The sequence below is a fragment of the Metopolophium dirhodum genome, chromosome 6 (assembly GCF_019925205.1).
Source record: "Metopolophium dirhodum isolate CAU chromosome 6, ASM1992520v1, whole genome shotgun sequence".
Classification (NCBI taxonomy): domain Eukaryota; kingdom Metazoa; phylum Arthropoda; class Insecta; order Hemiptera; family Aphididae; genus Metopolophium; species Metopolophium dirhodum.
The window spans coordinates 6,038,474-6,054,935 of NC_083565.1; the positions used below are offsets into that span (position 1 = coordinate 6,038,474).

A 16,462-nucleotide genomic window follows, 5' to 3' on the forward strand; every position below is an offset into this window, starting at 1 on the left:
ATTATTAAATGTTATTAATTAATTTTTTTTGTTACCTTATGCACCCAAGCTATTTCGTTTTTAATTTAAAATGTTTAGTCATATAGGTATCAAGGACTTTTATGGAAGATTGTCTTAGATTGTATTTATTATAACTACCTAATTATTAATAAATAGCAAAAACAATTGTGCAATGAAGTTATATAATATGGCATGTTCATTATTTTAAAATATTTTTGTGTGGAATTAGGTGTGCAGTAGCAAAATATCGTAATTTTAGGCCCTGATGCATAATTCTGCAAGCTATACAATTTTAAAAGGGTCATGGTTTTCAATAATGCATATATTTTCCCTAAAGGCATAAACGCAAAAAACATAAATAACCCCTATTCTACGCGGGTTGAAATAGCAACCCTAGCGATCGCAGCTCAGCCTGTGGCCGTTTAATTGTACTACTCATTTCGGGACCATGACAACGTCTTATCGTCATGATCGGTAGTTCGGAAATCGGACGTTTTTTTATCGGGCCGTACGTCGGACGAGTGTCGGAGTGTTTAGTTGTCGCCTTATTCTATAATATACTTTTCGTGATTTTATAAAATAAATTATTATTAAAATTTGTATTCTTTTTAACACAAATCCATATAAGTTTTTGCTTTTTAGTTACAATTTAACTAAAATAAGTTATAATTCCGAACTCGTGTATACTGTGTTTGAACTCCACAAAGAAAAGTGTAATAATATTATGATCTAACTATATTCTAAGATTGTACATTAATTGTGCATTTTTACCCATAGAGTATGATTGTACAACAGATTAAGTGATTGTACTATCATACTATGATGCTAAACAAATAATAACACAACTCAAAATAAAATTTAAAAATGTTATTTATTATCTAATAACATAACTGATACCTATATACATAACAACATACACAACTATTAACGTGAATTTGTTATTTGCAAAGTATTAGTTATTAGTTATTACTTATTACTAATTATACCGTATTATAAGGCTCAATTACCTAAGAAATAGGTACACCTCAGAATGGCTAATCCAAAAGCTTTTCTACATGAATGGTGTGCAAAAAATAATTTGGAACCACAGTTCGAAATCAAGCAAGCCGGTAAAATTGATGAACTTTTTATTAGTAAAAAATTTGCAATGTTTAATCTTATTTTGTGATATTTATGTTTTCTGTTTGCTATTGAGTATAGAATATAAACACAATACATTTTGCAAACATTGTTATAGTTGGGTCATATGATTTTTGTAACATCCCCATTTGGGATTTTACAAGAGTATGATAACCAAAAAATAAATTAACAATAATGTTTATACTTTATAAGAAATTATAGAAACTGAATATTTTATTCTAGGTTCAAAGTTTAATCTACGGTTTATATGTGAAGTTACTGTTGGTGGACATAACTATGTAGGTGTAGGAAATTCAACTAATAAAAAAGATGCTCAAGGAAATGCATCAAAAGACTATCTCTTATACTTGACAAGGCAAGGATTGGTATCTACTGATTCGTTACCAACTGTAAGTTTATTAATCTAATATGCTAAACTTATTGTTATTATAATTAAGTATGGGTTTTACTAGAATTGTATTTCTGGTCCTGCTTCAAATGATTCAATGGTTAATGCATCCCAAAGATTAATGAATAATGTGCCGCCAAAATCTGTGTATCAACAAGGCCAAACTCCAAATATGCTTGGTGAAGCTTATCGACCAATTGGAAAGACAAATTTTCAGTTTAAAGATTTTTTGAATGACGAAAATAAAGTTGAAGAGGTAAAATCGTTTTTACTTTTAATTATTACTATTTGTTAATATATTTTTTAAATTGTATTAATAGGCAGAAAGTTTAGATGTGAATGCTGCTGTGCATGGTAATTGGACAATTGATAATGCCAAATCACGTTTAAATCAATTTATTCAATCTAATAAGTTAAAAAACATCGATTACAAATATAGTTTCATGGGAAAGTAAGTAACATACTCTTATTATATCTCCTATAATTTGTACAATTGTACTAATATTGTTTATACAAATAAAAATATATACCCACTCTTTAAACTAGTTAAGGGGACGTTACAGTGACATTTGTTGTCTCTGTCTTACAAGTGCGTAACACAGCAAATTTTACGCTTAGCAGAACATGTTTATCTCCGTTAGTTTAAGAATTACTGCAAATTGACTTCTCATAAAATTTAAAGGTAAGATTGTTATCTAGACAATGACATAGGCTTTTAATTATATTTTAATTTTAAAGCGAGTTGTGAGGTTTTAAGATGTACAAACAGTTTACAATTTTAAAATACACATAACTCGCTTTATAATTAAAATATAATAAAATGCCTATGTCATTGTATAGATAATTATATTGTGTTTAAATTTTATAATAGGTCAATTCCCTCTAATTTTTAAGCTAACGGAGATAAATGTGTCCTGCTGAGCCTAAAAGTTGCTATGTTACGCATTTGTAAAACGGAGACATGTCACTGTAACGTCCTAAAGGATTTTGGTTAGAATATAGTATGTAGGGTTTATCTACTGTACAGCAAAGCAGTTACCTACTTGACCGGCTGTTTTATTATTTTAAATAATTAATATTCAAGTAAACAAACTAATCTAGTTTATATAATTTTCAGGAGTTTTGTTGCAGAAATGTCAATATATGTAGCTAAACTTGGAAGAAGTAAATTATTGCTTAAAAATATGATAAGTTTTTTTTCTATAACTCACAACACAATTGTATTTATTTGATTTAGATGTAACTGCTCATGAAAGTGGTTCAAACAAACAATCAGCATCCAAAAGTTGTGCACTTTCCTTGATTCGTCAACTATACCATTTAGGTGTTATTGAAGCATTCTCAGGATCTTTGAAAAAAACTATTTTAAACATAGTAGAACCATATGAAGTAAATGTTGATCCTTTAATATTAAACAAAGTATATAATATACTTCAAGAGTTAAATATTGAACCTGTGATTAAGGTAAATTATATAGTTAAGACAATAAATATTTATTATATGTGTATATTTATTGTTTGAAGAATGATACTGTCATTGAACCAGAAACTACAATTTCATTAATTTCTAATCAAGTACTTGCGGAATTTAATGAGACAAAACCAGTTAGATTAACAGGAGTTATTCCGTGGTCACCACCTAAACCAAATTGGAATCCCTGGTTGGCTATAAATATTGATGAAGGTCCTTTGGCTACTGTAAGTTTGAAGTTAAAAATTAAGACTGTATTTCTCATAAATTTAGTTTTAAAAATTGTCAAAAGTTACATAGTATAGTTATATTAATTTTTCGTATACATAGTGATTCACCAAGCATGCTCATCCTATTTTTTTTCAATAACGCAGTTATTCAAAATCTGATTTTTGGAATTTTTAAATATACTTAAAGACTATATTTTCAAATGTTCAAGGTTTTTGTACTATATAAGAAGTGTGCTGTGCCCTGTAGAGATACAAACTTCTGTTTTTCAATTGAAATTCACTTTTCTATTGTAAACTATTTAGCCGATAATTTTTTGAAAATGTATGACATCAATATTACACTTTGAACTAGTAGTTTTAAGTTATATAACATTGTTTTCCAAGGATAATAGGTCCATGATAATAGGTTTGGAAGATAATATAGGTACTATAGTGGTTTGAAAATTATAGTAATTAATATTAATCAATCAACATTTTAGTTTTGGAAAAATATAAATAAACATTAGATTCAACATTACATCTATTTTATATTTTTGTAAAACCATTTTTGAGGATTTTAAAACCTGTTCCTTAGTATAAAAACTATTAATTTGGTTTTTAAATTAGGTATATCAACATTTTCAAAAAATTATCTACTAAATAAATAATAGTAAAAAGGGGGTTCTCATTTGAAAACAGAAGTTTGTATCGCAACAAAATACTCTAAAACAGTGCTTCTCAATCTTTTTTGTACCGCGACCCAAATTTCCATAGAAAAATCATTCACGACCCACGTGGTTTAACTTTTCAAAAATTAGTTATAAAAAACAAAATTTGTTTATTACTTTTATTGGGTATTTTATAGGTTTATAATCAATATATTTTTACAAAATAATGTACTTTTAATAATGAGGCGTATTAATACCCGTCGTAATAAATAAATATACGATGAATAATTATTTATTACCCACGGTACTATACAGTGTGTCCCGTTTTAAATGTACCACTAAATATCTTAGCCCGATAATCTTAGATTGAAATACGGTTTGCTGCAATAGCTAAGGGGTACTGAAGTACACATTTAAGGACAAATTTCAATTTTTTAACTCTTGTAGTATGGCATGCGCAATACAAATTTTTTTTTTAAATTGCAACACCTATTTTTGTCCCCGGATATGGATAGATTATTTTATTCTAAGTAATTTTGATCCATTGACCATAGTTCTAAACCTAAAATTGAATGAGTTACAGCTTTTGGAAATTTTAAAATAATTAAATTTTTTCGATTTTACCTAAAACATTACACGCTTGAATTTCATACAAAAGTAAATCATTTTTAAACTAAAATGAAAAGCATTTAAATAATTTAATACAAAATTACCTAAAAAAAATGTATAGCTAATTTAAATTTAATTAATTTAAAAATAAATTTACCAACTAAATTGACAATGACGTAATTTGCGTTATTATTGTGCGATAAAAGTTATTGAATTATTTCCAGTTTTATTATTAGTACTTTGATAATAGTACATTGTTTCTCATTTTATTCTTAGTACTATTATCAAAGTACTAATAATAAAACTGGAAATAATTCAATAACTTTTATCGCACAATAATAACGCAAATTACAACGTCATTGTCAATTTAGTTGGTAAATTTATTTTTAAATTAATTAAATTTAAATTAGCTATAAATTTTTTTTTAGGTAATTTTGTAATAAATTATTTAAATGCATTTCATTTTAGTTCAAAAATGATTTACTTTTGTATGAAACAGGTATGTTTTAGGTAAAATCGAAAAAAATTAATTATTTTAAAATTTCCAAAAGCTGTAACTCATTCAATTTTAGGTTTAGAACTATGGTCAATGGATCAAAATTACTTAAAATAAAATAGTCTATCCATATCTGGTGAAAAAAATAGGTGTTGCAATTTAAAAAAAAAAGTTTGTATTGCGCATGCGCATACTACAAGAGTTAAAAATTTGAAATTTGCCCTTAAATGTGTACTTCAGTACCCCTTAGCTATTGCAGCAAACCGTATTTCAATCTAAGATTATCGGGCTGAGATATTTAGTGGTACATTTAAAACGGGACACACTGTATTACTATAATAATATAAGTATATTTAATAACATAATAATATATTTAATAAGTATATTTAATATTAATTTAACATAAATTTCTTGAAATCTATATAATTCAAAAAATATTTCACGACCCACAGTTTGAGAAATGCTGCTCTACAAAGTACTACAAAAATATTTAATAATTTTAAATAAAATGTTTAGAATACTTTTATTATTAAATTTAAATAATAGGAGTTAACATGCTTGGTGATTACCCTGCATATATTTTTTTATAATTTTAATTTTAAAATATTGATGACATAATATGCAAAGAGTAATGATAATATTAATGAATAATGAGATATTATACAAACGAGTATTTATAGTTACGAAATGTGTTAATCAATTTATTAAAATACATATTGATATTTACAGGCTACTTTAGATCAATTAAGTGAAGAACTAGCTAAAGATTATGCTATAAAATTAAATTCTTCAGAAGGTTTTAAAGAAAGTATTGCAATGCGTAGCCAACTTCCAGTATTTGCTAAAAAAAATGATATATTAGATGTAATAAAAAAAAACTCTATAGTTATTATTCAAGGTAGTACTGGTTGTGGTAAAACTACTCAGGTTAGTTATGATTGTAAAATATTTTGTTTTAATGTATTTTACTCTTACCTATACATAATTTGATAATTTAGGTTTGTCAATTTATACTTGATGAGTACCTGAAAAATGACCAAGGAGCATACTGTAATATAATTTGTACGCAACCAAGAAAAATATCTGCCATCTCTGTTGCTGATAGAGTGGCTTTTGAAAGAAAAGAAGATATAGGTTTAAGTGTTGGTTATAGTGTTAGATTTGATAGCATATTTCCGAGACCTTATGGGGCAATTTTGTTTTGTACAGTTGGTAAATATTTTTTGTTCTAAATATTTTTATATTGAAGTAATGATCTACAATTTAAAAAAACGTGTGTAGGTGTATTATTACGTAAATTGGAAAATGGTATGCGTGGCATATCACATATAATTGTTGATGAAATACATGAACGTGATGTAAATAGTGATTTCCTCATGGTTGTACTCAAAGATATGGTATATAACTATCCTGACCTAAAAGTTATTTTTATGTCGGCAACCATAAATACTGATATGTTTTCTAAATACTTTAATTGTTGTCCAGTCATTGATGTAGAAGGGAGATGCTATCCTGTGAAGGGTAAATTGATCATTTATGATATCGATTGAAAATATTATTTACAATCTTTATTTTCAGAATATTTTCTCGAAGATATTGTTCAAGTGTTAAACTATCAGCCAACTCCAGATATTAGAAAACGTAAAAATAAAGATAAAGAAGAAGAGTCTGTCATTGCAGCACAAGATCAGGAAGAAAATTGTAATTTACTTGTATCTGATGACTATCCTCCTGAGATTAAATCTAAAGTGGCCATGATAAGTGAAAAAGATGTTGATTTTGAAATTATTGAAGCGAGTATTTTTCGAATATAAGCTAACAATAACAGTAATAATAAAATTTAATATAATTCATGTTTTAGGCATTATTAACGCACATTGAAGTAGAGATGAATACACCTGGAGCGGTTCTAATATTTTTACCTGGTTGGAATTTAATTTTTGCACTCCAAAAATATTTAAATCAGAAACAATTTTTTGGTTTGTTAAATGATATTTACTTTCAATATAGAATACTTATCTTTTTTTTTTTTTAGCATCTTCAAAGTTTTGTATACTACCACTCCATTCACAAATTCCGTGTGCAGATCAACGTAGAGTTTTTGAACCTGTTCCATCTGGAGTACGAAAGGTAAAAAAAAAACATTATATAATATTATATTGAATGTTTAAAAATTTTATATTTTAATTGTATTATGACTATAACAATAGTTTTATTATTGTTTTATTGTTTTGAGTGCCCGTACGCCAAGTGTGGCGTTTACCGTGTAAAATATATTACAAATAATTACTGGATATTAAAATCTTTTCTTTATTTAATTTTTTTTTTACATGTATAATAAATTTGAATTTGGCCATCTCCATTCTCCATAATACCTACATATTAAAAAATATATAAAAGAATTAAATATGATTAATAAATATAAGGTAGTCTGTGGTAATAGGAATATAAAAATAAATTTAATAGACAATTTTGTATTTTCGGACCTTTTTGTCCGACAGTAAAAATGTACTTCGACTTTATGTCCAACTTTTTTCATTCCGGACTTTTTGACCGATTACTATCTTTGGTGGTAGTCTCGATAATATCTGTAGTCTCGTATAACAGGAAAGTACTGTTATAGATCTATTAAACTAATGAAAACACTTTAAAGTTAAAATAAAGCAAAAACAATATTGAAAATCTTAATAAAAGCACATTTTTAAATAAAAATCCAATATTTGATATACTTTGATGCTATTATAACTACAGGTTAACTAGTTAAAATTCTGAATTATGTTGTTAATTGATTATCTAATTGATACAGCAAACTATTTATTTTTTTAATGTGTATAAATAATTATACATAGGATAGTTAGGGTTGTCAAATTTTATTTTACTTAAATTGGGCTAAACATTTTTTGTATAATTTTTATGGGAAAAATCTTGCCATTCCTCCACTATCAACCACCACATTTAACATTTTTTCGTAACTGGAATACCACACACTATGGTCAGCACTCTACACTATATTATGTTTTTAAGGTTTAAGCTAACTTAATGTTACAAATTGAAATAAATATCCGACAAAATTATCAATTAACGATAACTGATTAGTGATAGTCAACATTTGATGTCAGAGATGTGAAAACAATGAATCATATTCAAAACAACTAATTGATCAATAATTGTAGTCACTAAGCTGGTGAAATAATTTAAAAATAGATTTTGTTAGTTAATCAAGTAATCAACTTGATTATTTTATCATGTATCAAAACAATATTATTTCTCTACTAGAAATGTTTAGTAAAAGACAAAAATGTTAACATAAATTAAAGAAGTTTAATCCTGGGACAATTGACATTTCCAAAACTATTGGGACACTGGAAAGCTATATTCAAAACAGGTAAAGTCCCTGCTAAACCGGGACATATTGTAACCCTAATAATAGTTATTAGCAATGAACAATATTAGCTACTTAGTATAAATCAAATATACAACTAATATAGTTTTATATTAGACCAATGGAAAAATTTCAAAAGCAAACCACTTTGAAATTTTAGTTATAAATTATCTAATTATTTAAAAAAATCTAATTTTTTTCAGGTGATTTTATCTACTAATATAGCCGAAACATCAATAACTATTAATGATGTAGTATTTGTAATTAATTATGGCAAAGCAAAGATAAAATTATTTACTACACATAATAATATGACTCATTATGCAACGGTTTGGGCGTCTAAGACAAACATGCAGCAAAGAAAAGGTCGAGCGGGCCGTGTTAAAGATGGTTTCTGTTTTCACTTATGCTCAAAGGTAATCAAAGATTATATATTATATAAAAAAAAAAGAAAATAATTAATTTAAATTTTAAAATAAATACATTTATTTAATATGACCAAGGTATGAACTATAATGATTGAATACAATTTTAAATTGAATAAAATTATATTTTGCCGTATGATAATTTTTAATTACATATTAAATTTGATTAATTTAATAGTATACGAGTTTTGGTACTTTTCATTATGTATACTTTCTATGGTTTTTTATTTTTTATTTTAAATACTAAATTTTAAAGGCACGTTATGATAAAATGGATGATCACATAACACCAGAAATTTTCCGTACACCTTTACATGAAATAGCTTTATCTATTAAATTGTTACGACTTGGAGATATTGGACAATTTCTTAGCAAGGCTATTGAACCTCCTCCTATTGATGCTGTAATTGAAGCCCAAGTGATGCTCAAAGGTAAAATGTTGCTATTGTGTTATTCAAATAAATAAGAAGAAAATTATTGGTTCTTAAATGCAAACTAAATTAATCAATGAAACAAATAATATTGTTTTACTGGTTAGTTATGTTTCTAACATATACTTTTAACTAATAAACAATGAAGATCTACATTGAGTTGATTAATGTATTTCTTCAATTTGGTTTGCAAACATTACCAATTATATTGGGGAACTGTATTTTATTTGAATATCATAGTAAGCAGCAATTTGAATTACTTAAAATATCACCATGTTTTTGTTTTATTCTTTAAGCATCAACTATCTATATGGTTATTAACTAATATTAGAGTTTACATTAGATTTACATTGTAACTTACAACCCTTATTAATAATTAAACGTTTTCTCTTGTTTGTTCTCTAGTAAAAATCTTTTTTATTAAGAATAATTCTATAAATACTTATAGATATTTTTAGACTCTACTGAATTTTTTTTTAAATTTTGCTCTTAATTTCTAATTACTTTAAAACTTATGCAAAAATAAATGTTTTACTGCATAAATGTTTCTAAATATTCTATTATAGTTTTATTAATGTACTATTATTTTATATTCAAACATTTTAGAGATGAAATGTCTTGGAATAAATGAAGAGTTAACGTCACTTGGTCGTATTTTAGCAAAATTACCAATCGAGCCACAGATTGGTCGCATGATGGTGTTGGGAAATATCTTAATGCTAGGTGACGCTCTAGCTATTATAGCTGCTATCTGTTCAAACATGACAGATATATTCGTATTTGGTAACTAATTTTATATATGTAAAATTGTTTGTTTCAAATCAATATTTTTTCTCATTTATATGTTTTTAGATCATAGAATGACACCAGCACAGCGTGCATTCTCTGGTAACCGTTGTTCTGATCATTTGACTGTACTAAATGCTTTTCATCAATGGCAATCTTTAGTCTATCGTAATATTGATACAACAGAATACTGTGAACGTAAAATGTTGTCGCAACCATCATTGACTACAACAGCAGATGTTATGGTATCTACTTATTTAAAGTTATTTATAATATTTAAAATAATAATAATCGTACATTTATAATATTAAAAATGCATTTTTTTCAGGAACAACTGAAAGATCTATTTATCAAAATCGGATTTCCTGAAATATGTTTTGAAAGGCAGAGATTTGATTTTGGAAAAACTGGAATGCACGAAGAACCAATATTAGATATAGTATCTGCCATTTTAACAATGGGATTTTATCCTAATGTGTGTTATCATAAAGAAAAACGAAAGGTTACTTTTTATTTTTATATATTTATTATTTATAATAAAAATGATAAAAATGTATCGATACAGAAATTGAGTTTTGGAACTGGAAATTCTGAAAAAAAACTTTTTTGAAAGCTTATTGGACTAGTAATTTAATATTGGAATACACCAGATAGTGACTCTTATTCATATTGACACATCCATCCTTCCTATACCTTTTAACTTTGATGATCGTGTTTTAAAGACTGCACATAACTGGTGTCTTTTTATTTAGAATTGAGTTTAGAGTCATATCATTTTGTTGGAATTCAAATTAAAAACAAAATATGTTAAGCATATTTCATAGTGACATTTTTATTCCAATGAAATAAACATTAAATGTAATATATTGTTATATTTTTAATTGTATTTACATGGCAAATAATATTATATCACTATGCGCAGTAAATACTAAATATTGATTTTATTCCAATGAATTTACTGTTTTAGTCTCATTGAGGATCATTTGATAATGTAGATATTACATCTAATTAAATATATTAATTTGTTTATTTATAGGTATACACAACAGAAGGAAAGGCTGCACTTATTCATAAGACATCTGTTAATTGTAATAATATCATGACTGGTTCTTTCCAATCACCATTCTTTGTATTTGCAGAGAAGGTAAGATATGACATACTCTAGTCTAAATTAATCTAACTTGTTAAAATTGTATGGTACTATGACTTAATAAATAGTAATTCTACAAAATAATCCTAATAAGTAGTTAGGTGTGTTTTTCAGTTATTGAAATTAATAATTATGATACCTATGGTTTAAACTTCCCTAAAATTCTAAATGTTAATAATTTATGTAAAACTATTAGAAGCATAAAGTATATATTATAAAATAATATTTTTTTGAATACAATTTTTTTTATTTAGGTACGTACTAGAGCTGTATCTTGCAAGCAAATGACCATGGTAACTCCTATTCATCTTCTATTGTTTGGTGCTCGCAAAATTGAATATACCAAAGAATTAGTCCAATTAGATAACTGGTATGTAATGGTTGTCAACTTAAAAAAAGAATCAAATATATAAAGAAGTTTAAAAAAATGTTTTTCAATTTCTTTGAGAAAAATATGCTCAGTATTATAAATTTATATTAAAATGTAATATTCTTTTAACAAAGCTATGAATCATCTTATACTTTATAGGATAACTTTAAAAATGGATGCAACAGCTGCTTCTGCAATTGTAGCTTTAAGACCAGCTATTGAAAGTTTAATTGTACATGCATCTGAAGAACCAGAATCTATTGCAACGTTAAGTGAAACAGATATTAAACTTATAAATCTTCTAAAAGAACTATGTAATTTTAACTGTGGTAGATACAACCTTTCTCCTATATCGTTTGTTCAAGGGTAAGTTATTATTTTTAAATTTATTAATTAAATAAAACGTATACATTTTATTTAAATGTATAGTGATAGATCAATTTACAAAAGACAGTTTAACCAAACATTTAATGAAAGTGGTGATACCTCAGATGCTAAAGTTCAACATATTAATCATTCTTACTCTAATAATAATAATTTTCAAAGAGGTGGTAGAGGAACTTATAGTCGAGGAAGAGGTTACCATGGAAATTCTTCGTCATTTCGTGGTGGATATAATCAAAGAGGTTATTATGGCGGTGGTCGCTCTGTAAGAGGTATGGAACATATTAAGATTTTTTTATAATTTTTATTAAGTTATAATATAAAAAGTTTTACTCATAAAATAAAATAAATTTTTTAATACATTTATTTATTTTAGTTAAATTATAAACTGTTTTCATTGAATAATACATTTTTTTAAATATTTAAAGCATTTAAAATACAATTAGTTTGAATTAGTAGAATTGAATAGTACCTTTGACAACATTTATTTATAATATTATACTATATAGGCCATGGGGGTGTCGGCTATCTCATGATTAGGTGTTTTGAATTTCAAATATATTATTCAAAGTTATCAACATTTAACAACAATAAAATTATTTATTTATGTTATTATTATATATTTGTTTACCTTAATACGTAAGTTACTACCATTATCACTGTCATATGTGATTGCAGTGTGCACGTGCAGACATTATTGACAAGATAGTCGTAAATAATATTAAGTTTTGTTTCAATAACTTTTTGGGTTGTTTTAACCACTAACCACTCTATACCTTTAAACGTACATATTATTATAAAATTCTCTTTAACATAATTTTCAATTTTCAAATAATAATGCTATCATACTACAAGCTAGTCATATTACGTATACTGTCATACTAATAATATTAATTATATAAAATATAATATAATATGCATTATACAATTATAGATAACAGTTAACAATATTATTATAAAATGTTGCTTGTATCTAATGTAGTTCTAAGAAATAATAATCTAAGTATACTTTTTATTTGTTTTTAGGGCAAGGTTTCAGAGGTTATAGCGGGGAAGGCTTTAAAAGAAGTTTCTGAATCAGATGGTTGTACAACAAATGTGTCATTTATCTATGTCATTATTAGAATTTGTGATTTATTTCATTATGATAGCGATTTTATTATTATTTCAATTGGACAACTAATATTATATTATAATATTGCATAATATATTCATCCTAATTTAAATTGAATAATAATCTTTTTATTTATACAACAAAAACATATTAAAATTATTTTATCATTTAATTATACATTTTAATGCACATTAAATCTAATTATCACTTTTACTGCCATTTTCCAATGCCTTCTTTTGTTCTTGCTGGTACCTGAAACATTAATTAATATATTAGTTTGTTAAAATGTCTATAATTATTAAACTAATTTGTTTAACTAAACTATAATTCAAATTAGAAAATTTTAGAAAATCTAATAGTTTTAAATTAATGCAAACTTTTATTGGTTTCAAATAGAAACAATATGATAAAATTAATGTAACAAGTGAAAAGTTTAACTGATAATCTTTTTTAGAGTCTACAAGCAGTAGTGTATCAAGAATTTTAATTATGGTGAGGCCGTGAGGGGCAAGCATATGAATAAACTATAATACATAATTTCATAAATAATAAAAATCAATTACTAATTAACCATCAATGATGGTGGGAGAGGGCATGTCTCTTAGGTCCCTTCCCTGGATATTTTATAAGATTGCTTTTTTTAACACGTTTTTAATATTCTATACATTTTTAAACTTAACTGTAAGAATGTTTAAATTATTATAGATATATATTTACATATAACTTACATAAAAGCTCTGATCAAGTGATATAAATTTGTAGCACCCACAAAAACATTAACGCTAAATAAGCTCCAGTTTTTCGGTATGATGACAAGTGAATATCGTGACCACACGATACCGGTAGCAGCTAATGCTGAGCATTGAGATATGCTAATTTTTTCTGCTGGACGAGTTATGTCTCCAATGCCAGCTATAACTAAGCCCTAGAAAGTTACATGATTACAATTAATAAGATCGATTAAATAGAAACGCTCATCATTAGAACTCGGATGTTTATGATTGCATATTTTTTTGTGCGACCAGAATTATATTTTAGTATGATATCAATTTGATTCATGAAGTTTAGTTTACAATTATGCAAACTGATTTTGCATATGTTTACGTATTTTACATTTTTGAGCATATAAATGCATAACTTGATGATTTCTAGATTAAGTAGCATATTATGTTTTATAAATTATAAGTATAATATTAAAAATTGTCCATATTATTATGAATTATCATCGTTATTTGTGTTTATGAATAGACAATTAGGAGATTAAATATTTATAAAAACATACTGCCAGATTGTAAAAGGTCTTTAAATTTAAAAATATCAGCAAAATAATTGTTATACAGTGAAATAATTCTGATATTATAAGTGCTTAACCTATATACAATTTAACTTTAATAGATCAGTCACTAACTAATTAATTTTAAATACACATTCAAGAGTATATAATTTTTTTTTAATTAATATTAATATTAACTCTTTTTGCATACATTTGTAGGAAAAAATAGGTATATTTAATATATTTTAAGGCATATAATTACATATTTTGACATTTCTAAATATATATTTTAATGAAATTTTGGTCATTAACATCAGAGCTCTACTCATCATTATTAATTATTACCCATTTAAATGCGGGTGCCCAGAAGAAAATAGTCTTTGGACCTGTGAAAATATAATTTTAAAATTAAATGTAGTGATTATTTCATAATGTTTCTCACATAAATTCGGACTAAAAAGGTTAGATCGGTTATAGACTTAAGACTGTAGTGTATAGTCAGTCATAAAATGTACTTAGTAAATTACCCGCCGGATGTTCCCAAAGTGGCCTCAAGCCCCGTGGTACAACTTTGTCAGCTGCTGAAATTACGGCTTTGTAGACGACCGACATGATTTAGGAAATAAGGATTTTCGTCAACGATCACTCTTTAAGCAACAGGACGTATTATTTGATTAATAACTGTGTCACAGGCCACAGAAATTATTGATAAATAGAGTAATAATTATTGTAATAATTGTCACTGGTCAATTTATTAGTTATAATATGAACTTGAAGTGCCCTCCGGGATATGGAACAGGCCAACAAGGTCGACGTCTTGACGATATTATTCAGATTATGGTAAGAAATACAAAATAATTAGTTATTGACTAAGTGATAAGGTTTATCAATATACTTTGAAAACAATATATTTTTTATCAATGCACGGCCCGTAGGCTGAAACATGGTTAAGATATTATATTTTTCATATTTCAAAGTTTTAAACCGTGGCCCGATATAACTTCAATATACTATATTATTGTATACTTATTATATGTAATCCTCGGAAAAAAGTAAGAAAGTCAAAGGCTTTCGTCATAAATCATAATATATTTTATACCCTCCTTCCGTTGAAACTGATTCATATTTTATTGTTGTTCATTTTGGTGGCTGAGTTAAACTTAGTTTTGTTACTAGTGAATGTTGGAATTTACAACGCAAAATCAAATAACCCAAAAGACGAAAACTTTGGTTTTAAAATGATACATTTTGGCATTTTGCAATCAATAATCATATCCGTGCCGTTATTTTAAACTTGAACTGCGTAAAACAGACTGCGAATGAATGTCGGGTTCGTCGTTAGATAGCGCTGTAATATATAATAATTTTTGTTTTATTTTCATCTAATTTATCCATAGACTTCTATAATTATACTACATACCTATATTACCTACTATATAGAAATCTGTGAATTTACCAACTTCAGAGCCAACCGACACAAATACCAAATACGCGACATATTTATTATTGATAGGGAATATTTAACGTGACCAATTTAGCCACTAATAAATAATTCTTTTGCACATTAATTTTGGTTACAATATAGGTACAATGAGTATTTAATGGTATAAATTTTCGATTTTAAAATGTGATCATTGTTTTATATTTACGATTCATTCTTAAAGAAATAGAAAAATATAGTTCCAAATAAGAGTCGTTGAGGGGAAAAGGCGAGTTGGGTCCCGTGATATTTGATCTTTTAAAAAAAACATGAGTTGGGTCCACGGTGTTATTCGATAGTACTCGAATTGGGTCCGCGGTATTATTTGATAATACTCGATTAATATTTTATATTATTTTAATAACTAGCTATGCCTAAGCTCCTCAATTGAAAGTGTCAGTATTGGGTGGCTTCTTTCTTCAAATATACTCATGTTTTTTTTTTACCTCTTAGCCTATATGCTCATTGTGTCAACTGACTCAGATTGTACCTATATTACTTATTTAAAATAAAAAATAGAAAAATAGTTTTGTTATCTGTTTTTAGATATTTTGTACAGTGTATGTAACATATATTTTTGTATACATGATAATAATTTAACGATTTACGATACCAATTAGGTACCTACTTATGTACAATTTGTATCCTTTTATACCTAAATGACTCATTGTCTTCAATGACTTTAGC

General features: G+C 26.3%; 2 protein-coding genes across 2 annotated transcripts; one reads left to right on the top strand and one right to left on the bottom strand.

The window, feature by feature from the left end:
- Window positions 1-525: 525 nt before the first annotated feature.
- Window positions 526-13,241, top strand: LOC132946384 (dosage compensation regulator). The gene is made up of 23 exons (XM_061016372.1): window positions 526-1,109; window positions 1,363-1,529; window positions 1,593-1,784; window positions 1,849-1,979; window positions 2,646-2,692; window positions 2,766-2,992; window positions 3,052-3,225; window positions 5,710-5,907; window positions 5,979-6,192; window positions 6,262-6,501; window positions 6,559-6,773; window positions 6,842-6,959; window positions 7,016-7,110; window positions 8,566-8,778; window positions 9,044-9,218; window positions 9,825-10,001; window positions 10,071-10,249; window positions 10,333-10,506; window positions 11,041-11,148; window positions 11,409-11,524; window positions 11,684-11,890; window positions 11,954-12,180; window positions 12,935-13,241. Exons 1-23 carry the CDS (start codon window positions 1,031-1,033, stop codon window positions 12,982-12,984), a joined length of 3,723 nt encoding a protein of 1,240 aa, XP_060872355.1. The 5' UTR covers window positions 526-1,030; the 3' UTR covers window positions 12,985-13,241.
- On the bottom strand, window positions 13,129-15,152 carry LOC132946385 (mitochondrial pyruvate carrier 2-like). The gene is made up of 4 exons (XM_061016373.1): window positions 14,823-15,152; window positions 14,641-14,681; window positions 13,751-13,947; window positions 13,129-13,274 (listed from the first exon to the last, which is right to left on the bottom strand). The coding sequence occupies exons 1-4, from the start codon at window positions 14,905-14,907 to the stop codon at window positions 13,220-13,222; spliced, it is 378 nt and encodes a 125-aa protein (XP_060872356.1). The 5' UTR covers window positions 14,908-15,152; the 3' UTR covers window positions 13,129-13,219.
- Between the last annotated feature and the right edge of the window lie 1,310 nt (window positions 15,153-16,462).